The sequence below is a fragment of the Oryx dammah genome, unplaced genomic scaffold (genome assembly GCF_014754425.2).
Source record: "Oryx dammah isolate SB20612 unplaced genomic scaffold, SCBI_Odam_1.1 HiC_scaffold_19, whole genome shotgun sequence".
NCBI classification, from domain to species: Eukaryota; Metazoa; Chordata; class Mammalia; order Artiodactyla; family Bovidae; genus Oryx; species Oryx dammah.
In genome coordinates, this window is record NW_024070203.1 from 20,691,510 (window position 1) to 20,714,989 (window position 23,480).

General features: G+C 53.9%; 1 protein-coding gene across 2 annotated transcripts in view; it reads left to right on the top strand.

Moving 5' to 3' along the window:
• Positions 1 to 23,480, top strand: part of ST3GAL1 (ST3 beta-galactoside alpha-2,3-sialyltransferase 1) — an 87,332-nt gene that overhangs the window by 59,879 nt on the left and 3,973 nt on the right. For both annotated transcript variants that reach the window (XM_040262085.1, XM_040262086.1), the window contains 5 exons: positions 10,529 to 11,425; positions 17,983 to 18,179; positions 19,154 to 19,333; positions 20,535 to 20,580; positions 22,554 to 22,673. In XM_040262085.1, coding sequence (XP_040118019.1) covers positions 11,123 to 11,425; positions 17,983 to 18,179; positions 19,154 to 19,333; positions 20,535 to 20,580; positions 22,554 to 22,673 — 846 coding nt within the window. In that variant the 5' untranslated portion in view covers positions 10,529 to 11,122. The remainder of the gene's footprint in view (positions 1 to 10,528; positions 11,426 to 17,982; positions 18,180 to 19,153; positions 19,334 to 20,534; positions 20,581 to 22,553; positions 22,674 to 23,480) is intronic.

Consider the following 23,480-nt stretch of genomic DNA (forward strand, 5'->3'; position numbering starts at 1 on the left):
CAGAGGCCGTCAGGTCTAGGCTGCCCCACCGGGGGTCGGGAGGGGCCAGAGCCGTAAGCGTCTGGCCTCAGCCCCCATCCTCCTTTCAGTCTCCTGTCTGTGCCCACACGGCCCAGAGCCAACCAGCATGGGAGCTCACGGGTGAGGCCCCAGGGCAGCCCTGGGCACAGAGCAGAGTGCCAGGAGTGGAGGTAAGGAAAGCCAAGGTGCCCAGCTCACCACCCGAGCCCCCGGGAGGCCGGGCCACACAGCTTCGACCCTTCCAGGAACCCAGGGCCTGCTGGGCAGGGGCGGTGCTGCGCGTGGGAGGTGCCCTGTGGCGCCCCAACCCAGAAGACTGGCAAGTCGGGACCCTCCAGAGCCTGACCTCCCCTCTGCTGCAAAGCCTGCAGAGACTTCCCCTGCCCCCTGGTATGTGGCTCCAGTCCTTGCCTGACCCACCCCCACCCCTACCCCATCTTGCATCTTCCTCTCTGGGTTTCTGCTCGGCTTGACCGTCTCTCTCAGTTCCTGCCAACCCATCTGCTTTCCTGACAGGCCTTTGCACCTGCAGCTTCCTTTGCCCGGAGGCCCCTGTCCTCTCTGCCCAGTTACTGGCCCATCCTGTGGTCCTCTGGCCGTTACCACTTTCTTAGGGGGCCCCCGACTCACCCCCAGCTCTCTCTTCAATCACACGAAGCAAAGGGTAACAGCTGGTTTTCCAGAGGAAAAAATCCAATACAACAGATGTGTGTGTATATTGAGAGATTAAATTTTAGGAATCGGCTCATGCCATGTGGGTGGGCGGTGGTGGGGGGCATGGGGTTCCCTGGTGGCTCAGTGGTAAAGAACCTGCCTGCCAAAGGAGGAGATGCGGGTTTGATCCATGGGTTGGGAAGATCCCCTGGAGAGGGAAATAGCAACCCACTCCAGTATTCTTGCTGGGAAATCCCATGGACAGTGGTGCCTGGGAGGTTATAATCCGTGGGGTCGCAGAGTCAGACATGACTTAGCGACTGAAAAACAACAACAACATGCAACGCAGGGCTGGCAGATTCAAAATCCGAGTGGCAGACCTACAGCCTGGAGACTCAGGCAGGAGTTGATGATGTAGTTGTGGTTGACGTTGCAGTCTAAGTGTGAACTCTATATGGCCAGCTGGCAGGCTGGCAACTCAGGCAGGATTTCTGTGTTACTTATCGTCACAGCCTGTTTGCCTCTCCCTGAAGCCATCTCTCAGGTCTCACCTCACTCAAGCTGGGCTGCTCTTGGATGATGTTTTCTGGAGCGATCTGGGTCTGGCTGCAGCCAAGGCTGGTCCTTCTTGAGCCAGGGGAGAGAGAGACATATACAGAGCTAGTCCAGGTCCAGGCTGGGCCACACGAGCCTGGCTGCCAACTTTGTGTGTGACTCAGAGGGTGGGGCTGGCCTGGAGATGCTGACCAGGGAGGAAGCAAAAGCTGGGAGAGGAGAGGTCACATCTGCCCTCTGCCAGGCCCCGAACTGGCTGCACGCAGATCCTCATGTTGCTGCTGTGGCTTGGTCACTGTCGGTCTCCCTCAGCTCGGACGTCACGGGGGGCTCAGGGCAGGGCCCCCACCTGCTGCACTCCCCCTCTCCCAGTACCCCAGCTCCTTGGGATTCTGTCCCTTGACAGCTGTGGGCCTCTGTTCCCACCTCTGAAAGATGGAGCTGGTACCCAGCCCTAGAACTGTGACTGTCCAGTACTGTGGGTAAACAGGGTCTGCAAAGGGAGAGCCTCCATAAGCAGGTGATGTCCCCTGATGACAGATTAATCAGTGCCTGATGCGGCCCCCTCAGCCCCTGCTGGCTCCTTTCCCTGTCCATCCCAGCCTGTGACGCCCTCCACCCTCCTGCCCCCGGCAAGTGTGGAAACAGCCATACCAGGGCAGCTGCATGAACAGAGCGGCTTCCTTCTAAGGATCCAGGCGGTCTTGGAGTCAGGCGCCTGGCTCCCCTCTCGGCTCTGGACTTTGCCATGTGTCGTTGGATGCATTGCTTCCCCTTTCTGAGCTCAGTCTCCATGTCTGTTCAGTGAAGTGGGCAGAAAGGAGAGGGCCGGGTGGGGGTGTTAGATGGCCCTCCTTGCAGGAAACCAGAAGCCGCTGGAGGATGTCAGAAGTCAAGCCCAACATTCAGGGAGTGCTCACTGTGTGCTGGGCGCAGACCCCTGAGCTCTGCTTGCACTGATTGGAGCCTTTCTCAGCCCAGCCCCGTGAGGCGTGTGTGAAGTGTGAAGTGAAATGAAAGTTGCTCAGTCGCATCCGACTGTGACCCCGTGGTCACATGGACCCTGTAACCTGCCAGGCTCCTCTGTGCATGGGATTCTCCAGGCCAGAATACTGGAGTGGGTAGCCTTTCCCTTTTCCAAGGGATCTTCTTAACCCAGGGATTGAACCCAGGTCTCCCACATTGCAGGCGGACTCTTTACCAGCCACAAGGGAAGCCCGTGAGGTGGGCACCGCCTTATCCCCAGGTGATGATGAAGCGTCACTGAGGCAGAAGCTTCAAAAGGATTTGGTTCAGAGGATCTGGGGCTTAGACAGACATTAGAAAGGTGATGGGAGCCGTGCCCTCAGGTATATAAGTCCTGATGCTGAAGGCTGGAGCCCAGAGGCCAGGAAGCCACAAGAAGCCATCACAAGGATTCCCTGGTGCTCCTGTGGTTAAGAATCCACTTGCCAGTGAAGGGAATACGGGTTCGATCCCTGCTCCAGGAGGATCCCACATACCGAGGGGCAGCTAAGCCCACGCACCGGAACTCCTGAGCCCACTCCCTAGAGCCCCTGCTCTGCAACAAGAGAAGCCACACAACGGGAAATGTGTGCACCATGACAAAAAGTAACAGCTCGCCACAGCTAGAGAAAGCCTGAGCACAGCAATGAAGACCCAGCACAGCCAAAAATAAGATAAAATTTAAAAAGTAACTCTCAAAAAAAAAAAAAAAAAGCCAGCTCAGAGTGTGGAGATGCCCTGCAAACTGGAAGGTGGAGGGAGGCAGAGGGGTTGGTCCACAGAGCAGCCTCCGCCCCCACAGGAAGGAGGACAAGCCTACCTCCGTGCTGATTATCCTCTGTTATTGCAGAGCCCCCTGGTCAGGGGAAGCTGGGAAGTGTCATTTCTAACCTTCCAGCTCCTACAATGCGGAGGAGAGAGCAGAGACAGAATCCCCAGTCCAGAAGATGCTAGCCGGCAGGGACCGTGCAAGCAGGAAGACTCAGGATGCCCTAAAAGCCCTCATGTTGCACACAAGTTAATGCTCCAACAGGTAACCCTTTGAAGAGAGAAGGGCCCCGTGAATGACCACAGATACCCATTACACTCTAGCCCATGCATTGCTCTGGGACCCTCTTCCCTGCCGATCCTCAGAGGTCCTGGCCAGCAGAGCAGGAAGAAGTGAAGGGCTGGTTGTCCCATCCCTCGACGCATGGAAGCAGCTAATGAAGCAAGTCGGAATCATCATTTTCCTCATTCCCCCGGTTTGTTCTTTCATGCCTGATTTCACTCAGTCTTTTAAATAACCCCGCCAGTAAGGCAAGCCAGGGAATCTGTTGGACTTTTTACAAATGAGGAATCTGAAACTCAGGGAGGGAAGAGAACGGACATTTATAAGGTGCCTGCTCTGTGCCTTCAAACCAAGCTGCTCGCTTTTGTGCAAATCCCTTTATCCCACAGCAGCCCTGCCTTCGGGCATTACGAGTCTCACTATGTGGACTTCCCTGGTAGCTCAGGGGTAAAGAATCTGCCTGCAATGCAGAAGATGCAGGTTCGATCCTTATGTCAGGAAATTGCCCTGGAGGAGGAAATGGCAACCCACTCCAGTATTCTTGCCTAGAGAATTCCATGGACTGAGGAGCCTGGTGGGCTACAGCTCATGGGGTCACAAAGAGTCAGACATAACTGAAATCAGTGAGCACGCACACAGTCCCACTTTGTGGATTCAGAAACCTAGTGTCAGAGAGCTGCAATGCCTTACCCCTGAGAACAGAACTGGGAATAGGAAGAGCTGGGATTTGAACCCAGGTATGTCTGGGCCATTTTTTTATTCCAACAACCACTGGCCGTGATCCACCGGCACAGAACCAGAACAGATGGATTCCAAGTGTCCAGTGACCAGCAGCTCCAGAAGACAAGCAGAGAGAAGCAGCTCAGTGTTGAGCAGTCTCAAGAGGTGAGGAGTGAAAAATAGTAATAATGAAACGAAATAAAAATGGGGTACAGGACTCCCAGGTCAGCTAAAATGAAGGGGCCAAGAAGCAAAGCAACAGAAACCTCAGGAAGAGGGCCATTATTCTGCACCTTTTTTATTCCTTTCAAGGCATTTGGCAGAATTTAAGTTGCATGGGACCAGAGCCTAAGGAAACAAACTGAAAACAGCAGCTGAGAGATTGAAAAGCTAGACTGAGCTTTTGATAGTCTCACAGTATAGGGGAGAGAGAAACTGGAAGTGAGAGAGTACATGGAAGAGGCATGCCTACCAAACTCGTAGCCTCCCAGCTTCCCTTTAAGAAGGACTATGCCCTGGGCTTCCTTGTGGCTCAGTGCAGGAGACTCTGCTTGCATCCCTGGTCCTGGAAGATCCCACAGGCTGTGGAGCAACTAAGCCCATGTATTCAGTCACTCAGCCATGTCTGACTTTTCATGATCCCCTAGACTGTAGCCCACCAGACTCCTCTGTCCATGGAATTCTTCAGGCACGAATCCTGCAGTAGGTTTCCATTTCCTACACCAGGGGATCTTCCTGACCCAGGGGTCGAACCTGGGTCCCCTGCATTGGCAGGTGGATTCTTTACCACCGAGCCACCAATAAAATGGCTCAATAGTCCACTAAAGGTGGAAGCAATTCAAATATCCATGCATGGTAGTCAGTCTCTAAGTTGTGTCTGACTTTGGGACCCCATGGACTGTAGCCCACTAGGCTCCTCTGTCCTTAGGGATTTCCCAGGCGAGAATACTGATGTGGGTTGCCGTTTCCTTCTCCGTGGGAGAAGCCCCCGTGCCACAACTACCGAGCCTGTGCTCTGGAGCCTGGGAGCTGTAACTCTGAAGCCCACAGCAGGAGTGGCTGCTGCAGTGAGAAGGCCGTGCAGCACAGCTAGAGAGCAGCCCCCACTCGCCACAGCTAGAGAAAGAAAGAGAGAGTGAAGTCGCTCAGTGGTGTCTGACTCTTTGCGACCTCATGGACTTTGCCCACCAGGCCCCTCTGTCCATGGGATTTTGCAGGCAAGAGTACTGGAGTGGGTTGCCATTTCCTTCTCCAGGGGATCTTCCTGACCCAGGGATTGAACCCGGGTCTCCCGAACTGCAGGCAGACTCTCCGTCTGAGCCACCAGGGAAGCCCACAGCTAGAGAAGAGCCTATCAAAGCAAAGCATAGACCTAGCCAAAAATGAATGAATAAAATATTTTTCTTAAAAAAAGAAAGGCTATTCCTTATAAGTAAGGGCAAGCCAGGAATAACTAGTCATCATGAAGGCTGTGCAGCCTGGTTGTCTGATCACCAGCTGGGACAGGCGGAGTGTGCCTGTGCTCTACCTGCCTCCAGGGGCAAACAGATTCCTTCCTGTCTAAGGACCGCCTTGCCCTCAGCTGCTACACTTCCGGCCCGTGCTCTGTCCACTGTTAACCAGGCATGCTGGGAGACAGAACCAAATGACCAAAGAGAGATAAGGAGAGAAAACAGACAAGAGAAATAGACCCTCATCTCCAGATGTCATGAGGGCAAGACATGGTTTTAAAATGACCGTGATGGATCATTGCAGGCAGACAGGTGACAAGGTGCAGATTTTCACCCGAAAACTGGAACTTATTTAAAATATTACTCAGGTGGCAATTCTAAAACTGAAAATATACAGTAACTGGAATAAATGTAGTATATAATTTAAACAGAGTAGACACAGCGGAAGAGAGGATGGACAAGGTAGTGTCCATCTCAGGAAGTCAGAAAGATGACAGATTTGAAACCCACAGAAATGACAAGAAAAGAAATGAGGGCCATGAGGGCAGGTCCCAATGAAGTAGAACAGTTAGCTGTGTTTAGGAGGACAGCCCAGGAGGAGGCAGGAGCCTGGAGCAAAGTGCCGGCTTTGCTGGCATCTTGCTGTACGACCTTGGACAAGTCACATGCCTTCTCTGAACCTCGGTTTCTCATTTCAGGGAAACATGTCTGATGTTGTGTCTAAGTTCTGTCTGACTTCAGGACCCTGTGGCTCCTTTGGCTTATTTCACCCAGTTGACTTGAGGATCCCATGGAGGACACTCCTTATCAGAAGTGTGAATATTACCAGCAACCTAGTGTTCACTTGGTCACTTCAGCAGCCAACGTAGGGCAGGAAGCTATGCAGAAAGCTAGTATAACATCCCAGCCTTGTGAGAGCTACCGTGTAGTTTGTACTTAGTCACTCAATTGAGTCTGACTCTTTGTGACCCCACCAGGCTCCTTGGTTCATGGGATTCTCCAGACAAGAATACTGGAGTGGGTTGCCATGCCCTCCTCCAGGGGATCTTCCCAAGCGGGAAGTTTAGCAGGCGTTAACCAAACATTCACAAACCCAATCTGTCCATTCATTTGGTTTGCCAAGTACTGGAAGCAGTTCTTCTCTTAGTGGCTGGTAATCACCACTATCTCCCTATTGTTGGGGGTGGAGGAGGGGAGGGTAGCTTCATTAGGGACCCTCCTTCGGGGAATCCTTTCTGAGTTCTTGAAGGGGCTTGACTTGTGTCAACTTTGAGGGGTGACCCTGTAGGACCGTGACACGCACCTCCTCTGTGCGTCCCCCAGTGAAGTTCATCAGTCATGTCCAACTCTTCGCGACCTTATAGACTGTAGCCCACTGGGCTCCTCTGTCCTTGGGATTCTCTAGCCAAGAATACTGGAGAGGGTTGCATTTCCTCCTCCAGGGGATCTTCCCAACCCGGGGATTGAATCTGGGCCTCCCGCGTGGCAGGCAGACGCTTTACCCTCTGAGCCACCGTTCCAAATTATCCATCTTTTCTGTGCACCTCCTCTGTGCATCCCCCAGAACTCCTGTCCGTGGCTGAGACATGACTGCCTCTCTGCAGACAGCACTGGGAGCTGGGTCCTCCTCCCCTCCTTCTCCTCGTCCTTGTTAGGGGAGGCGTAGCCAGCCTTCCTTGCTGTGCACTTGGCTCAGGGAGATCTTTGGCCCGTGGCGCCTTGGCCTCGGTCCCATCTCAGGGGCCCTGGCTGGCGTTCCCCATGTGTTGCAGGCTGCCTCACTTAATAGAGAACAGAAGTCACGCATTCTTTGTTTCTTCCCTGGGGCAGGGGAGAAGGTGGGAGGGAGGAGGGCGGGGGGAGGGCTGTTCCTACTTTTCCACGGCAGTTTTGTTCGAGGGCTTTTGAGGGTACCAGCCTGGAAGGGTCTGCTGGTAGGTGGGGTTAGAACCAGCACCCTGGCCTCGGAGATGCAGCTACCAAGATGTACCAGATGAATGGATGGGAGGAGGGTGTCACGGTCCCCCCTGCCTCTGCAGCTGGGCCTTGCCCTCTGTCCCAACGCTCACTGCCCCCTCCCTCCAGCATCAGGGTAGAATGTTAATACCTCTCGTGGAGCTGGGACATTGTAAGGGACCTAGCTTCTCATTCACAGTTGTATTTGATCAACATGGTTCAGTAATTATGTTTCAGTGAACTGATGTCCTTGGCATCAGGATACAGAGTTCATAAGAGCATCATGGGCTCTGCTCATTACAAAGACAAATGTAATGAGACTTTGTGAGTCAGACCCTCCAGTGAGTCTCCATGTTGCTCAGAGACACTCAGTCTTGATCCTGGCTTCTGAATCCCGCATACCCTCCGCCCCACCCACATGCATGCCCCTCTCGGATCCCAGGACACCAGCATCCTCTCTTCCAAAGGTGCTGGGGCCTTGCAGGTGCCTGGGAAGTTCCCACTTTAGAATCTTTCATGATGGATCCCTGCCACCCAGCCCAAAGCCTGGCACAGCACAGGGCCCTGGCAAATATGCATTGAGTGAATCAGTTGAATGGATAGATCGTACCTTGGTTGATAGCCTCAAGAAGTGGGCAGAATCTGTGTTGTCAGCTCCATTTTCCAGTTGAAGGGATGGTTCAGAGAGGGTCAGGCACTTGTTCACAGTCACACAGCAAATGGGGTTGAGCAGCCTGGTGAGAATCGCAGTCTTCAGACTCAGCGTGTGCTTTTTGGCCCAGCTCTCTCCTCTGACTCGGTGGCTCTTTCCCTTCATTTACGTCTGCATCCCTTTACACCCTGTGGGTTCCCGATGTCAGGGCCACGACAATGAGTGCGACTGAGTGTCCATCCTCATGGAGCGCCCAGCTCAGGGAGGAGACAGACAAGCACCCAGCACAGGCAGAGAGGAGCCAGGATGCAGTGGAAGCCAGGAGAGGCCTCCGCTCAGACCAGGCGCGGGCAGACTTCCCTCCCAGAGTCAAGGGAGCCAAGCAGGGTGGGGTGGATTTTCTGGATGGTAGGGACGGCCAGGCTGGGTGCCCAGAGGCCAGAACAACTGTGACCTGTGGATCAGTCATGTTGCTTCAAGTTACAAGCAGTCTGCTTTACACAATAAAGGGGATTTATTCTCTGATGTCACTGAAAAGTCAAGGCCCAGGGAGGGTGGCAGCCATAATCAAGTAGGGACTTAACACCAATCGCCTCTTCCAGTGAGGGAGCTAAGTGTCTGGTACAACTCCAGACCTCACATCCAAGCAGCAAACTGGCCAAAGCCAAAGAACGTCTCTTTCCCCCCTCCTCTGCAAAAGTCAGGAGTTTCACTCCAGATGAATTAGGCTGAGTGCCCATCCCTGGACCAATTACTGCAGTAGGAGGGGTGGGAACCCTCTGCCTGCCAAGTTAAATCAGAGCCCGCCCTTGAGGATAAGCAGGTTAATCTGACTCAGATGACAGAGTTGGTTGCTGGACAGAGGGAGCAGGGGATGGCTGGAAGGGATGGCTTTGCACACCATTAGGTTCTCCATACAAGTCACGGTGTCACGACGAGTACAAAGTGGAGCAGAAGGCAAATGGGGAGACCTTGGCCCCTGGGCTGAGGCCTCGAGGAAGCAGTAGGAACAACATGTCTTGTCCCCTGGCTATCTCCAGGATAGCGCTGTGGGTCTAATCGGATTTTTGAACTGCCCCTCTTTCTACCAGAAAGTAGTCAATCTTCCTTTCACTGCCACTTCCCTGGGGGTGTGGGGGGGGGCGGGGGGGGCGCGGAAATACAGCTGGTTGACAGCCTACACATTGGGATGGCGAAGGTAATTGATCAGATGGATAGAGACAGGGGCATATGCTCAGCAAGGACCAAAGGGAGTCAGGTTCAAGTGCAGAGGTGTGACCACAGCTGTGCTGTGCTGTGCAGGAGCCCAAAAGCCAGGGAGCTGTGGGGACTTGTGTTACGAGTCTCTGAGGCGTCCCGGTGTGCTTTCTCTGAATAAATGGCTCCCAGCTTTCTCTGTATCCCTCCAAGTATGGTCATCTGCGGCCCAATTAACGGACAGGGTGTCCATCCAAGGCACACTCCTGCCCTCTTCTTGGTACCCCAGCCCCTCCAGGTACATGGACTCAGAAGGTCTGGGATCCAGACTCAGATCTCACTTCTTCCTCTCCCCATGACCTTGGGCAAAGCCACTTAATCTCTTTGAATCTCAGTTTCTTCTTTGGATAACTTGGGAGACCCCTATCTGGGTGACAATATACTTTGTTAGTTGAGGAATTAGATATGCATAAATGCACCATCCTCTCTGGCTCTTAGTGGCTCATCCAAGAATATCCATTCATACATTGAAAATGGCAAAGGAAAGTCTGTGTGTGTGTGTGTGTGTGCAGTCATGTCTGACTGTTTGTGACCCTGTGCACTGTAGCCTGCCAGGCTGCTCTTGTCCATGGAATTTTCCAGGCAAGAATACTGGAGTGGGTTGCCATTTCCTTCTCCAGAGTATCTTCCCAACCCAGGGATCGAGCCTGAATCTCTTGTGTCTTATCTTCATGGCCCATCCCATAAGTGGAGGTATTATTGTCCCATTTTACAGAAGGGAAAACTGAGGGTCAGGAAGGTTGAATAAATTGCCCCAAACCATTCAGCTAGTAAACCAGTACTTGAACCTGGGCCAGGTAGAAGTCTGGGCTACCCTCTAAGAGTAGCATTTTGGTTGTTGTTGAACTTCAGAATCCAAAAGAGAGTGAAGGAGAGAGAAAGTAGCTTGTGCTCAGCAAGCTCTGTGTGCCCAGCACCATACGTGCATTATTAACTCATTTCACAAACTTTGGTCAGGTGCTTCAATGTACTAGGTTCTGGGTGCAGGGAAGATGTGGGGGGGACACCTTCCGTGTCTCTTGGCAACCTTGCACAATAGGTATTAACATCCCACTGTACACATGCACACACTTGAAGTTCAAAAGGTTAAAAAATTGTCACCTGCCATATCGGTGGTGTCGCAACAGAGCAGAAATGGAGGAAGTGGAGAGAGAGAAACGAAGGGAATAGACATTCATGCTGTTTTCTTCCTCTTTCTCTGTGTAGATGACAGACAGCCCCCAGTGCCTTCATCAAGCCAGCTGCTTCCCCACCACATCTCTGGTGACAGCATGGGTAAGACCCAGTTCTAATTAAGGATTGTCACGCACCATCCTTTCCAGAGGGCGATGGCAGAAACAGCTTCCCTCTGTCCTGCACCGCGGCCTTTCCTGTAACATCTTCACCTCCGAGGGACCCTGGGCTGTCACCACCACCCCCTTGGATGGGAAAGGAAATCACGGTTATTAAGTCTTGATTAAAGCTTCATCAAGAGACGTTATCGGCTGTTTGAAGATTGCTGATGAAACAGGCCACTTTATTTCCTGAAGAAACAAATTGCACGCCAGCAGAGCCAACCCACCACGAGTGGTCCACTTAGCCTTTGAGTATTGCAGGGGATGTCCCGCACAGCCTAGTGGCCCTCAGCCTGCAGCCGTGGCCGTCAGGAGGCTCTAAATCTCCCTGGCCGTCCCTGTCTTGTCCTGCCCTGCGACTGAGCCTCTATCTCTGGGCTCTTTCTTGGGAGTTCTTCCCCAGTTAGGCCTGGTTTCCTCCAGCCCATCCCTGCCCCGCCCCCTCAGGAAGGCAGAAAAGGCGACCATGAGGAAAAGAACTCTCAAGGTGCTCACGCTCCTCCTCCTGTTCATCTTCCTCACCTCCTTCTTCCTGAACTATTCTCACACCATGCTGGCCACCACCTGGTTCCCCAAGCAGATGGTCCACGAACTCTCGGAGAACTTCAAGAAGCTCATGAAGTATTCCAACAGGCCCTGTACCTGTACTCGCTGCGTCGGGCAACGCAGGGTCTCCTCCTGGTTCGACGAGCGGTTCAACCGGTCCATGCAGCCCCTGCTGACGGCCAAGAACGCGCTCCTGGAGGAAGACACCTACAACTGGTGGCTGGTGAGAACCGGGGCTGTGGGTGGGTCTCGTGGGAGGCAGGGTGGCGGACTCCTGACGGCCAAATGCTCAGTCCCTGGCGTGCACTGGGGGCCCTGCCAGGCGCTTGGTGAGATTCGGAATATTAGTCATTCATTCAGCATCTATGCATTGAGAATCCACTCTATATAAATCAGAGCCGAGGGTTCTGTAGGTGTTTCCGGTGTCTGCCGGAAACAGGTGACGTAGAAGGTGTCTTGAAGCTATAGACGTGCGTTCCCTCTTGTTTCTGGAGGCAGAGTCTGAGATCAAGGTTGAGATCAGCAGGGCTGGTTCTTCTAGAGGCTCTGAGACACTCCATCTCACACCTCTCTCCCTGCTTCTGAGGGTCGCTGGTCGCTGCAAATTCCTTGGCTTGTACACACATCCCTCCGGTCTCTGCCTCCATCTTCACACGGACCTCTTCTCTGTGTCTTAAGCACCTATCTTCCTTCTTCTGTAAGGACACCTGTCACTGAGTTTAGGGCCCACTCTGTATTCAAGAGGACCTCATCTCGAAGTCCAAACTACATCTGCAAAGATTGTTTTTCCAAATAAAGTCCCATTTACAGGTTCCAGGGGTCAGGACTTGGACATATCTTTTTAGAGGCCACTATTTAACTATTACTGAGAAGCAAAAAGACAGAATCCTCCTCTCATGCAGTTATATTCTGGCAGAAAGAGATGATAACAAACAAACAAGATAGGCTCAGATAGAAGTGCTCGGAGGAGGAACAAAGGGGTTTGTGATAGGGAGGAGCTTGGGGCAGAAGCCTCTATAAATGGGGTCAATGGGAAGGTCCCTGAGGAGCCAGGACTTGAGTGGAGACTAAAGGCAGAGAGGAAGCAGGCTGTGGAAGGATCAGGAGAAAGTGCAGTAGGTCACAGAGAGAGCAGGTGCAAGAGCCCTGGGGCTGCATCAGCTTGGTGTCTTGGGGGGCGGGGGGAGGTGAGTAGAGGAGCTCTGTGTGGCCGTGAGCGGGGGTTGCTGCATCTAGAGGAGGTCTGGGAGCAGGCAAGACCCAAAGCGAAGAGTGTGGCATTTGTGTCTAAGTGCAGCAGAAAACTTCAAGAGTTTTAATCAGGAGAGGTCCATGGTCTGACCTAGTTGTCTGAAAAGTCACTCTGATTGTCAAATGCAAAATGGATTGAAGGAGAGTGAAAAGTACTCAGTCATTCAAAATGTATTGAGCATCTAGTAGATGTCAATATATTTAGATGGAAAAAAGAGCTTTCCCTTTCTAGGGATGGTGGGAGAGAAGGGAAAATGGACAGTCACAAGCCTGAGTGATGGGTGGTAGGCACCCAGGGTCCCTGGCTTTTGCTCTTAATTTCCTATATTATATCAAGAATGATTCTGAGGAACTTCATCTTGCTGAGTTTCAGATTGAAGTCATAATAGTCTCCTCACTACGTTTCTCTACAACACTGCAAACATTAGGTTTTAACATTTTTAGTTATTTGTGCTGCTTTAATGGGAAAGGGGTAATGAATTCGCATTTTTTTCAGCAGGTATGAAGGCTGAATATTTTCTCACACGGCTGTTTAACATTTTACCCGTTTTTTTAAATCCCTACCCCAGGGCTTGTCTGCAGTCGTTCTTTGCTGGAGTTTAGCCTCTGGTGGCCACTTGGTAGGGAACTTTGCAGGGGAAGAGGGGAAGCAAGAAGGGGCCTCACCAATAGAAATCAACAGAAAGGAGCAGCCCTTTCGAGCTTCTGGGCTCCTTGACAAAACACAGACCACATGTTTTGAATAAAGAATCGGGACACCACATCTGACAAGCACTTCTGTCCCTCCAGGCAGAGACACAGAATACTGAAATCAAAACCATCCTGAGAGCTCCCAGGCGGCACCACAGCACTGCCTAAAGGCCCCCAGGCATCCAGGACAAATCCAGATCTAGGACGCTGAACACAGAGCCTGGCAGGCAATGCCCTGCAGGCTGGGGGGCTGGCAGAAGGCCACGGAAGGTGTTGGATGCATCAGTCAGAGGGGCTGGGCCTAGACCGCTCCTCCCCTCTGGTCTGCTCCCTCTTCTTCTGTCTCCAGGTCGAGGTGAAGGACTTGACTGAGGTCACCCGGCCGTCAGTACAAAGCCAGGCCTGGGGCTGTGCCGTCTGCCCCCAGGCACCGTTGTTTTCTGCCTTCTTGCCCACTGCAGCCTCTCCAGACCCACATGGGAGAGAGAGCAGGGAGGCCGGACCAGGGATGGAGGCTTTAGGGGCTGGAAGCTGACAGCCCAGGTGCCTTGGGGATCACAAAATCCCCCACGTCCTTCATATCAAGGTCGTGCTGGCTGTCTCAGCTTCTGCCTCCAGGCTCTGCCCTAAGACACAAGCCCTACCAGCAAAGGGCAGGCACTGGTTGAGCCCTGACTGTAGACAGGGAAATACACTACAGTCCTTGGAAACTAGTCAGGAGAAGGGGAGGAGGCGACTTTGAACCTCTGCCCCACTCTCTCCTGTGTGCTTGTCAGCAGCCCTCTGGGACTTTGCATTGTCATTTACAGAAGACAGAGAAATCAGGAGGTCCTTTCCCAGGGAGGACGGACGCAGCAGGGTGTGACCGGCCTCAGCTCCCCAAGCCAGTGAGGGAACGCTTTAGGGTGCTCATCCCCAGAAACACAGCTAGACTCCCTGCTGCCCCCGGTTCTACCTGCTCTGCCCTCCCCCACTGGCCTGGATCTTTCCATCTCTGGACCTCAGTTTTCTCTCCTGCCCATGAAGGTCGGGAACAGAGCCAAGATTCCTGGAGTGTGAGCTGGGGCCCGGGGCGTGATTCCTGGTGATACGGGGGCAGGGCCTTTAAGAGCATCGCGTCAGGCATGGGTTGGAGGAAGTCATCCCTGCTTTAATTCTCTTTCCATCTTTGAAGTTGCAAGGGTTACATGTGCCTCCTTGTTTCGTGATGCAGCCTTTTAACACCTGCCCGTCTCAGTTCTATTAATAGTGAAGACAGGGCGGCTTGCCTGGGCAAGCAACAGGATGGAGCTGGAAGTGAATAAGGTGATTTTGTTTTCATCATATTGGATAATTACTTTTTTACTTCTGCCAAGTAACTCTTGGCTTTCACGTGTGGCAGAGATATGAGATTGCCTTTTAAAATAAACTTACTCTTTAAAAGCAGTCAATCCTAAAGGAAATCAACCCTGATCATTCCTTGGAAGGACCGATGCTGAAACTCCAATACTTTGGCCATCTGATGAGAAGAGCCAACTCATTGAAAAAGACCCTGATGCTGGGAAAGATTGAGGGCAGGAGGAGAAGGGGGCAATAGAGGATGAGATGGTTGGATGGCGTCACTGACTTCATAGATATGAGTTTGAGCAGGCTCTGGGAGATGGTGAAGGACAGGGAAGCCTGGCATGCTGCAGTCCTTGGGGTCACAAACAGTTGGACACGACTGAGTGACTGAGCAACAGCTTTTTAAAATGAATCAAGGAGTGAGTCGCTAATAGGCGAATGGGACAACGAAAGGCTGTCCTCCCAACACGGGTATCCTGCCAGCTCTGAGCCTTCAAACTCTGGGTCCCTTGAGACAAAGCAGGCATGTGTGTCATGTAGGAGGCGCTTAGTAACTAACTACTGCTAAGCGCTGGATTGAAGAATGCCACGTGGCTCCTTAACCCAGCATGCAGCGTCATGCTCCCCGAGGACTCTCTCTGGTCTTGGGTGCATCCTCATGATGTCCGGGCCCTTCCTGGGTGGGTTCCTGATGGGGAGCTTGGCTGTGGTCTTCAATCCCAGGGGTTGTCAGAGCGTGGTCCCCACTTTACCAGCAGCAGCGTCACCTGAGAGTCTGTAAAAAGTGCCGAATCTGGCGCCCAGATCTTGCATGTTAGCGAGATCCCCAGGTGACCATGTATTCAGGAGCCTGGAGCTGCCCCAGGAGGTCCTATAGGAGCAAGTGTTTAATCTGGATGTGCTTTTTGTCTTGGGATAGAATAGACATCACATGGGCTCCCCAGATGAGCAGTGGTAAAGAATCCACCTGCCAATGGAGGAGACTCAAGAGACTTGGCTTTGATCCTTGGGTTGGGAAGATGCCCTGGAAGAGGGCATGGCAACCCACTCCAGTATTCTTGCCTGGAGAATCCCATGGACAGAGGCGCCTGGTGGGCTACTGTCCGTGGGATCACAAAGAGTCGGACACGACTGAGTGACTAAACCATCACCACGTACACACAGTGTTTATCATCCTAACTCTTTATAAGTGTGCAATTCAGTGACAGTAAATGCATTCATGATGTTGGGTAACCATCACCACTACCCATACCTGGCACTTTCATCATCCCAGCGACACCCCATACCATCCCTCTCATCCCCCAGGCAACCACCATTCTACTTTCTGTCTTGATGAATCTGGTGACTTAGTATCTCCTGTAAGTGGAATCATACAAACATGTCCTCCTGTGTCTGGCAAGTAAGTCAGTGAAATAACACTTAGCATGTGTGCTTTAGAATTCACCCTTTGGTACTGGACATCGAAACGTCCCTTTTCTTTCTTTCTTAATGACTGAGTGATGTCCCATTGCATGGATGCTCTGCACTTCGTTTATTCATCCGTGTGCCAGGGGACCCTGGGGTTGTCTCCACCTTCTGTCTATTGTGAGCAATGCCGCTCTGAACACAGGTGACCTTGTTCAGGACCCCGATTTCAGGTTTCTTTCTCCTTTTCTTGGTCGCGGCTTGTGGGACCTTAAATTCCCTGACCAGGGATTGAACCTGGACCCTTGGCAGTGCAAGCGCCGAGTCCTTACCACTGAATCACCAGGGAGGTCCCTGATCAGTTCTTTTTAATACTTAGCGATGGAATCGCTGAGAAACTGCCAAGCGGTTTGCCACCGTGGCTGCACTATTTTGTGTTCCCCCCAGCAAGGCACGAGGGCTCTGGATCCTCCAGGTCCTCACCAGCATTTGTTAGTTTCCCTTTTTCTTTTCACGATTACCATCCTGTGTGATGTTTACAGTAGGTGAGTGCCCGTGGTCCCGACGTCATTGCCCACGGCTCCCCACGCATGTGCCGTGTCTTAGGCTAGAGGAGATGCTAGGTGGCCTTACCCACGGCACCATCTGGGTCTCCCGCTGTGCCTCCTGTTGTGGATGCTGGCTCCTCCCGTCCCAGGTGGTGACCAGGTGCCCGGGGACCTCCCCACACAATCCCCGGTCCCTGATTTCTTAGACAGTGGCCAGAGCCACAGCTAACCTCACCCTTCTCTCCAGCAACCCTTCCCCTGTCTTTGAGGCTGGTGAGACAGGTGGGACTCACCCCACAGCCACCTCCCCCAACCCAGCCCCAGGGACTGGGCTTTCCCTAGGTGGAGGTTCCAGGGCTCTGAGACAGGGGTGGTGTTGGGGGAGAGACGTTAAGGTGGGCTTATAAAAGCCTGGCTTCAAGTTCCCCTTTGGATTCAGGACACGTGCTCAGCGGACGCAGATCCTCCTTCCTTGTGCTGAATTGCGATGCTTCTTAGGAGATCGCTGCAGGTACCACTCTGAGTGGGGGAGTGGTCTCTGTCAGCATGTGGTCACCGTGCAGTGGGCGGATGTGGGTGGTCAGAGGGGGCCTCGCTACGGCCACCCACTCGCCCCACTTTCGTCCCTGAAAGTCCCGCCCCCACTGCTGGTGCTCAGTTGTGTCTAACCCTGTGGACTGTAGCCCGCCAGGCTCCTCTGTCCCTGGGATTCTCCCGGCAAGAAGGCTGGAGTGGGCTGCCATTTCCTCCTGCAGGGGATCTTCCTGCGTGAGGGATCTAACCCGTGTATCCTGCATTGGCAGGCAGGTTAGTAAAAGTCAGGGAAACTCCTTAACTCTGGGCCAACCAGGTGGCTGGTCACCCTCAGGATAAACCCAGTGTTTGCCCACCCTCAGGATAAACCCAGTGTTTGCCCGTGCCTGGGGGTCAGGGAGTTCCCAGGGTAGTTGACCTTGGGTGTGGACATGAAAATAATTTGTTAACCAGACAGTGGCTCCTTGATGCATCCGGCGAAGCACTGATTCTTAGGTCTGGACAGACCCCAGTGGTCCTGGGCTGAGGCTGCCGAGCGGTAGGATGGGGAGCAGAGCCGAGGCAGGGGAGGCAGGCGCGAAGGGTGGCCTGACCTTTCTTCCATGTGCCTCACTCATCCCACCCAGTCTCAAGAGGCCGGAGCTGCACCACGTTCATGACAGTGAAAGTGTCAGTCGCTCAGTCGTGTCCGCTCTTTGTGACTATGGACTGTAGCCTCTGTCCTTGGGATTCTCCAGGCAAGACTGCTGGAGTGGGTTGCCATGCCCTTCTCCAGGGGATCTTCCCGACCCAGGGATTGAACCTAGGTCTCCTGCATTGCAGGGGGATTCTTTACCCACCAAGCATAGCAGGTGCTCAGGAAGCATTTGTAGACTGAATGAATGGTCTCTGGCCTGCCCGTCTCCCCGAGTGGCTCCTGTGGGGGAGGTGGAGCTCTGTCTCCAGGTGCCTCTGGAGGAGCCAGGTCACCAGCTCCGAGGAGCTCGGGGTCCAGCCCGGCTGACTTGCGTCCCGCATCCTCTGCCCACAGAAGCTCCAGCGGGAGAAGCAGCCTAATAACCTGAATGACACCATCAAGGAGCTGTTCCAGGTGGTGCCCGGGGACGTGGACCCCCTGCTGGAGAAGGGCTCGGTGGGCTGCCGGCGCTGCGCCGTCGTGGGCAACTCGGGCAACCTGAGGGAGTCCTGGTACGGGCCTCAGATAGACAGTCACGACTTTGTGCTCAGGTGAGTGCAGCCCCTCGCCCCCTGGCCCACCCCGCTGCCCCTACCTGGGCCCCTGGAGTTGCAGCGGGCATCATGGCTCAGGGTCAGGAGGTCAGGACTCCAGTCAGGGAGCCCAGACTTCCCCAGGGCCTCAGTTTCCCCATGTGCGTTGCAGGATGGGGATGAATCAGCAAGGCCTCTCTGAAACCAGAGAGACACACCCAGTGGGCAGGAACTTGGCCTGGAGCGGCCTGGCTGGAGGACTAGACTAACGAGATTCTTGTTTCATCTTTGCAGTCCGTCCCTGCTTGGCCATCTAGGCCATAATATAACCTATACTTCTAATGCAAAAATAGGTTTCCCTGTCTCCAAGTAAAATGAATGTTCCAGGAAGATGCCAACCTCTCTCCTGGGTTTCTCTTCACCCCAACACCAGGCACCAGACCCGGGGCACCAGTGCCCAGCGTGAGAAACTCAGGCAGCCATCCTCAGACCCCTTCTAGAACTGTCCCCCATGTCTGTGGACTCTGACTTTATGTCTTTAGACCACTCACCTGGCCTCAGGGGGCCTCAGTGTACTGGTGTCCAGTGGGAATGTCTATGGTGAGGGGGAAAGAGTCAGATTTAGGATTGACAGGCCCTGAGTTCAAGGCCGCCACTGGGTAGCTCTTGTGTTCTGGGATAAATTCTTTATGCTCAGATTAGTTTGGCCGTAAAAGTAGGACCATGAAATACATATACCAGTTATCGTTAAAGGTCAATGAGGTACATCACTGCAGCGGGACAGAGTCAGCTGTTGGTAGTGGAGATGGTTAGGCTCACTTGAGATCATACATGAGAAAAAAGTAGCTAAAGCATCTGACCTATGCCCTCCCTGTGCCCATTTTACAGATGAGGAAGTTGGGACACAGCACAGCCTCTCTGAGCTAAAGCTGACCCTCCAAGTCAGCTTTGATGCTGACATGATGCCTGTCGTCTCTCCCTCCCCCTCCCAGGATGAACAAGGCCCCCACTGCAGGGTTTGAGGCCGACGTCGGGAGGAAGACCACCCACCACCTCGTGTACCCCGAGAGCTTCAGGGAGCTGGCAGAGAACGTCAGCATGGTCCTGGTCCCCTTCAAGACTGTCGATCTGGAGTGGGTAATCAGCGCCACCACCACGGGCACCATCTCCCAGTAAGTCCCCTTGAGGCGTCTGCACGGCGGGGGGGTCACTGCCGGGGGGGGGTCACTGCTCCTCCTTGCTGAGTGAGGGCCTCTGAGCCCCCTGCCGTGGTGGGGGCTCCACCCGCTACAGCCACACTCATGCTGTCCTGCAGGCGCACCTCGCCTCCCCAGACAGCCTCATTCTAGACAGCAGAGCCCTGCCCCCAGGCTGCCTCTGGCTCTTCCTGGTACCCCTCCTCCCATCACCCCAATGCTCCCCGAGCTCTGGCCTTCCTCCTGCTCATGACTCCCCACGCCACAACACAATAGACCTCGTGGGTTTGCTTCCCCAAAGTGAAAAGTGAAAATGTTAGTTGCTCAGTCGTGTCCAACTCTTGGTGACCTCATGGTCTGTAACCCGCCAGGCTCCTCTGTCCAGGGGATTCTCCAGGCAAGAAGACTGGAGTGGGTTGCCCTTGCTTCCCCAAACGCCCTGCAAGTCCCCCAGGAGGTGGACCCTGCTGAACTTTCTCATCTCTGTGCTGCTCCCCAATTATGACAGCACCCGCCTCTCACATTGTCAAAGCGGCCCCAGCTGGGCTGGGGGGCCGGCTAGGGAGACTGGGTGAGGAGCATGTAGGCTCTGGTGTGAGTCACCGGTCCTGCCTGGAGCATCGGCAAGTTAGTTCACATCTGATTTGTTCCGGCCGCTTGGCAAGCGTCTCACTGAGCTCACGCTAGTCCTTCTCTTGACCTCTGTCCTCCAGGGAGACCTGGAGGGTTGGCCTCTACACAGAGCCAGGCTCTCACCCGGTCCCATTCCTGCCTGAAAGAAAAGGGGCTTAGTGCCGAGATGGCTGAGAGCCTCCTTGTCTGAGGCCTGGTTAGGAAACCCAAGGGATTCAGGGTGCAGGGCAGTGAGGGAAGCAGGCTTGGACAGAGGAGGGGCTGTATCAGCTAGGGCTCAGCTTGGCCTCCGCAGAAGGGCCTCAAGTTAGCCACCATCGCCCTCTGGTGTCCATAATGGGCTACTGCAGGAGGTGGAGCCCCTTGGTGAAAGAGTGCTTCTCCCGGTGGTCCGCCTGCCTCTCCCGGTGGCCCGCCTGACTCTCCCCGTGGCCCTCCTGACTCTCCCCGTGGTCTACCTGCGTCTCCAGCCCTCTCCTCCCCAGCCGATGCCCAGACAGCCGACCCTCCCCCTATGCTAACCACCTGCCTTTTCCTCCTGCAGTACCTATGTTCCTGTCCCCGCCAAGATCAAAGTGAAAAAGAATAAGGTGAGTCAAGGCACAGGTGCCTTGCCCTCTAGCTCAGCCTCGCTTTCAAACCTCCGCCTGATGACAGAGAGAGCCATCTCCCGACTCTGCCTGCATCTGGCTGCAGAGAGCCCCTGGGCCCCCAGGGTTGGTGGCAGTGGGTGGGCCCCCACTTACAGAGTGGAGAGACGAGCCCTGGAAAGTTTCCCTAAACCTGGACCCTGGACCAGCCCCTTGTCACCAGTGCAGATCCTCGGGCTGCCCCAGATCCGCTGAATCAGAAGCTCTGGGTTTTTACAAGCCCCCCAAGGATGCTGACACTGTTTGAGAGCCACTGCCCCTATGGTGTGAGCATCTCAAAGCCAGTCCTCACCTCCTGTCTCTCTGTATTGCTATGTTCCCCAGTAGGCCCTGGTGTGGGGTTGGGTAAGACGTGGGCAAAGGGCAGAGGGATGGTGGAAATGAAGTGTTGCGTGGAGATGAAGAGATCAGGTTCAGAGAGGCCAGGCAACTTGCCCAGAGACACACAGCTTGTTCACTGATGCTGTGTGCCGCTGTCCCCCCGGGGGTGGCTGTGTGACGTTGAGCATGTTACTTAGTGTCTCTGAGCCTCGATTTCCCCACCTATGACACTAGGAGAGGGACAGCTGGCATGTGAGGTCATTTTAGGGGCTGAAGGTCATTCAGGCCCATGTCAGGCCGGACGGGTGGCTTGGTGTCTTCCTGCAGGGTGCCAGGAGTGTCCTTGTCCCCAGCCCATGCTGCTCCCTTGGAACCTTCTCCTGCAGCCTCATGTCCTGCTCCTGGCCTCCTTGACTTTGTTCAGATGCCACCTTCTCACCCCTTCCTTCCTCACCTTTCTCTGCTTTCTTTCTGTCTGTGGTCTCACCCTCTATTCCAGCATCCTCTGTGCATCCGTGATTTAGCTTCAGTTCAGCTCAGTCGCTCAGTCGTGTCTGACTCTGAGACCCCCATGGACTGTAGCACTCCAGGCTTCCCTGTCCATCACCAACTCCCCGAGCTTGCTCAGACTCATGTCTATTGAGTTGGTGATGCCATCCAACCATCTCATCTTCTGTCATCCCCTTCTCCTCCTGCCTTCAGTCTTTCCCAGCATCAGGGTCTTTTCCAGTGAGTCAGGTCTTTGCATCAGGTGGCCAAAGTATTAGAGCTTCAGCTTCAGTATCATTCCTTCCAATGAATATTCAGGACTGATGTCCTCTAGGATGGACTGGTTTGATCTCTTTGCAGTCCAACGGACTCTCAAGAGTCTTCTCCAACACAGTTTGAGTTCAAAAGCATCAATTCTTCAGCTCTCAGCTTTCTTTATGGTTCAACTCTTACATCTGTACGTGACTGATGGAAAAAACATAGCTTTGACTATACGGACCTTTGTTGGCAATGTAATGTCTCTGTTTTATAAAATGTGGTCTAAAAAAAAAAAAATAAAAAAAAAAATAAAATGTGGTCTAGGTTTGTCATAGCTTTTCTTCCAAGGAGCAAGTGTCTTTTAATTTCATGCCTGCAGTCACCATCTGCAGTGACTTTGGAACCCCTCAAAAATAAAGTCTGTCATTGTTTCCATTGTTTCCCCATCTTTTTGCCATGAAATGATGGGACCGGATGCCATGATCTTGGTTTTTTGAATGTTGAGTTTTAAGCCAGCTTTTTCACTCTCCTCTTTCACCTCCATCAAGAGGCTCTTTAGTTCTTCTTCACTTTCTTCCATAAGGGTGGTGTCTTCTTCATATCTGAGGTTATTGATATTTTCCCCTGCAATCTTGATGCAGGCTTGTGCTTCATCCAGCCCAGCCTTTCATGATTTAGGTTAGGGTCCATATTGTCCACTAGATCATACCCCTCCCAACCCCCCGTGTAGGGATATGAGCTCCGGGCACTGCTGTCCCCCATGGACGCAGCAGCGTGCAGCACCTGACGCGTGCCTGGGGTCCTCCCCCAGCCCCTCACCCTGGGCCGCATCCTTCCCTCCGCAGATCCTGATTTACCACCCGGCCTTCATCAAGTACGTCTTCGACAGCTGGCTGCAGGGCCACGGGCGGTACCCGTCCACCGGCATCCTGTCGGTTATTTTCTCACTGCACGTCTGTGATGAGGTAAGACGCACCCCATCCCCTGCTGCCTCATGTTCCCCAGGGGGCCGCGAGAGCGCCTGCGGTCAGGACCTCCATCCCCACCCCCAGGCCTCTTCTGGGAGCTCAGGTCCTGTCTCCACGGTGGGGCTTGCAGTCTCCTCCATTGGACCTTCCAGGAAGGAGCCGTGTTCTCTTGGTGAGGGAGCTGCCCCGGGCAGGGCCAGGCCCAGCAGGTAGCTCAGACCTGGGGGCCGAATTAGGGAGCAGATTGTAATGGCGGAGCTGTCTGGGGTTCAGTTTCCATCTCGTTTGTTCATTAGAGTCATCTGTGCAGCTAAATTCTAGCCCCCAGGCCACAGCCCAGCCCACTTCCACTGGAACTGCTGGCTGGGGACCAGGGACCCAAGGGTTCCCCCAGCACCCAGGAGTTCCTCTGCTCACCAAGACTGAGAACCAGTGATTTTGCCAGGCATGCCTTTCCCCATCCGGAGAAGGCAATGGCAACCCACTCCAGTGTTCTTGCCTGGAAAATCCCAGGGACAGGGGAGCCTGGTGGGATGCCGTCTATGGGGTAGCACGGAGTCGGACACAACTGACGCGACTTAGCAGGAGCAGCAGCAGCCTTTCCCCATCATGGGCTTGCCTCACCGTCTGCCAGGCTGTGCCCATGTTTCTGTCGGCAATCTGGGGTGCTCACTGCCTGTGGGCAGTGAAACAGGAGGGGACCACAGTCCCCCCCAACTTCCTCCCTGGCCTGGGTTCAGGCAGGACCCTCCAGTGTCCCTTTTTGTCGCCTGCAGTCCGTCCTTGCCCTTCCACAGCTCGGAG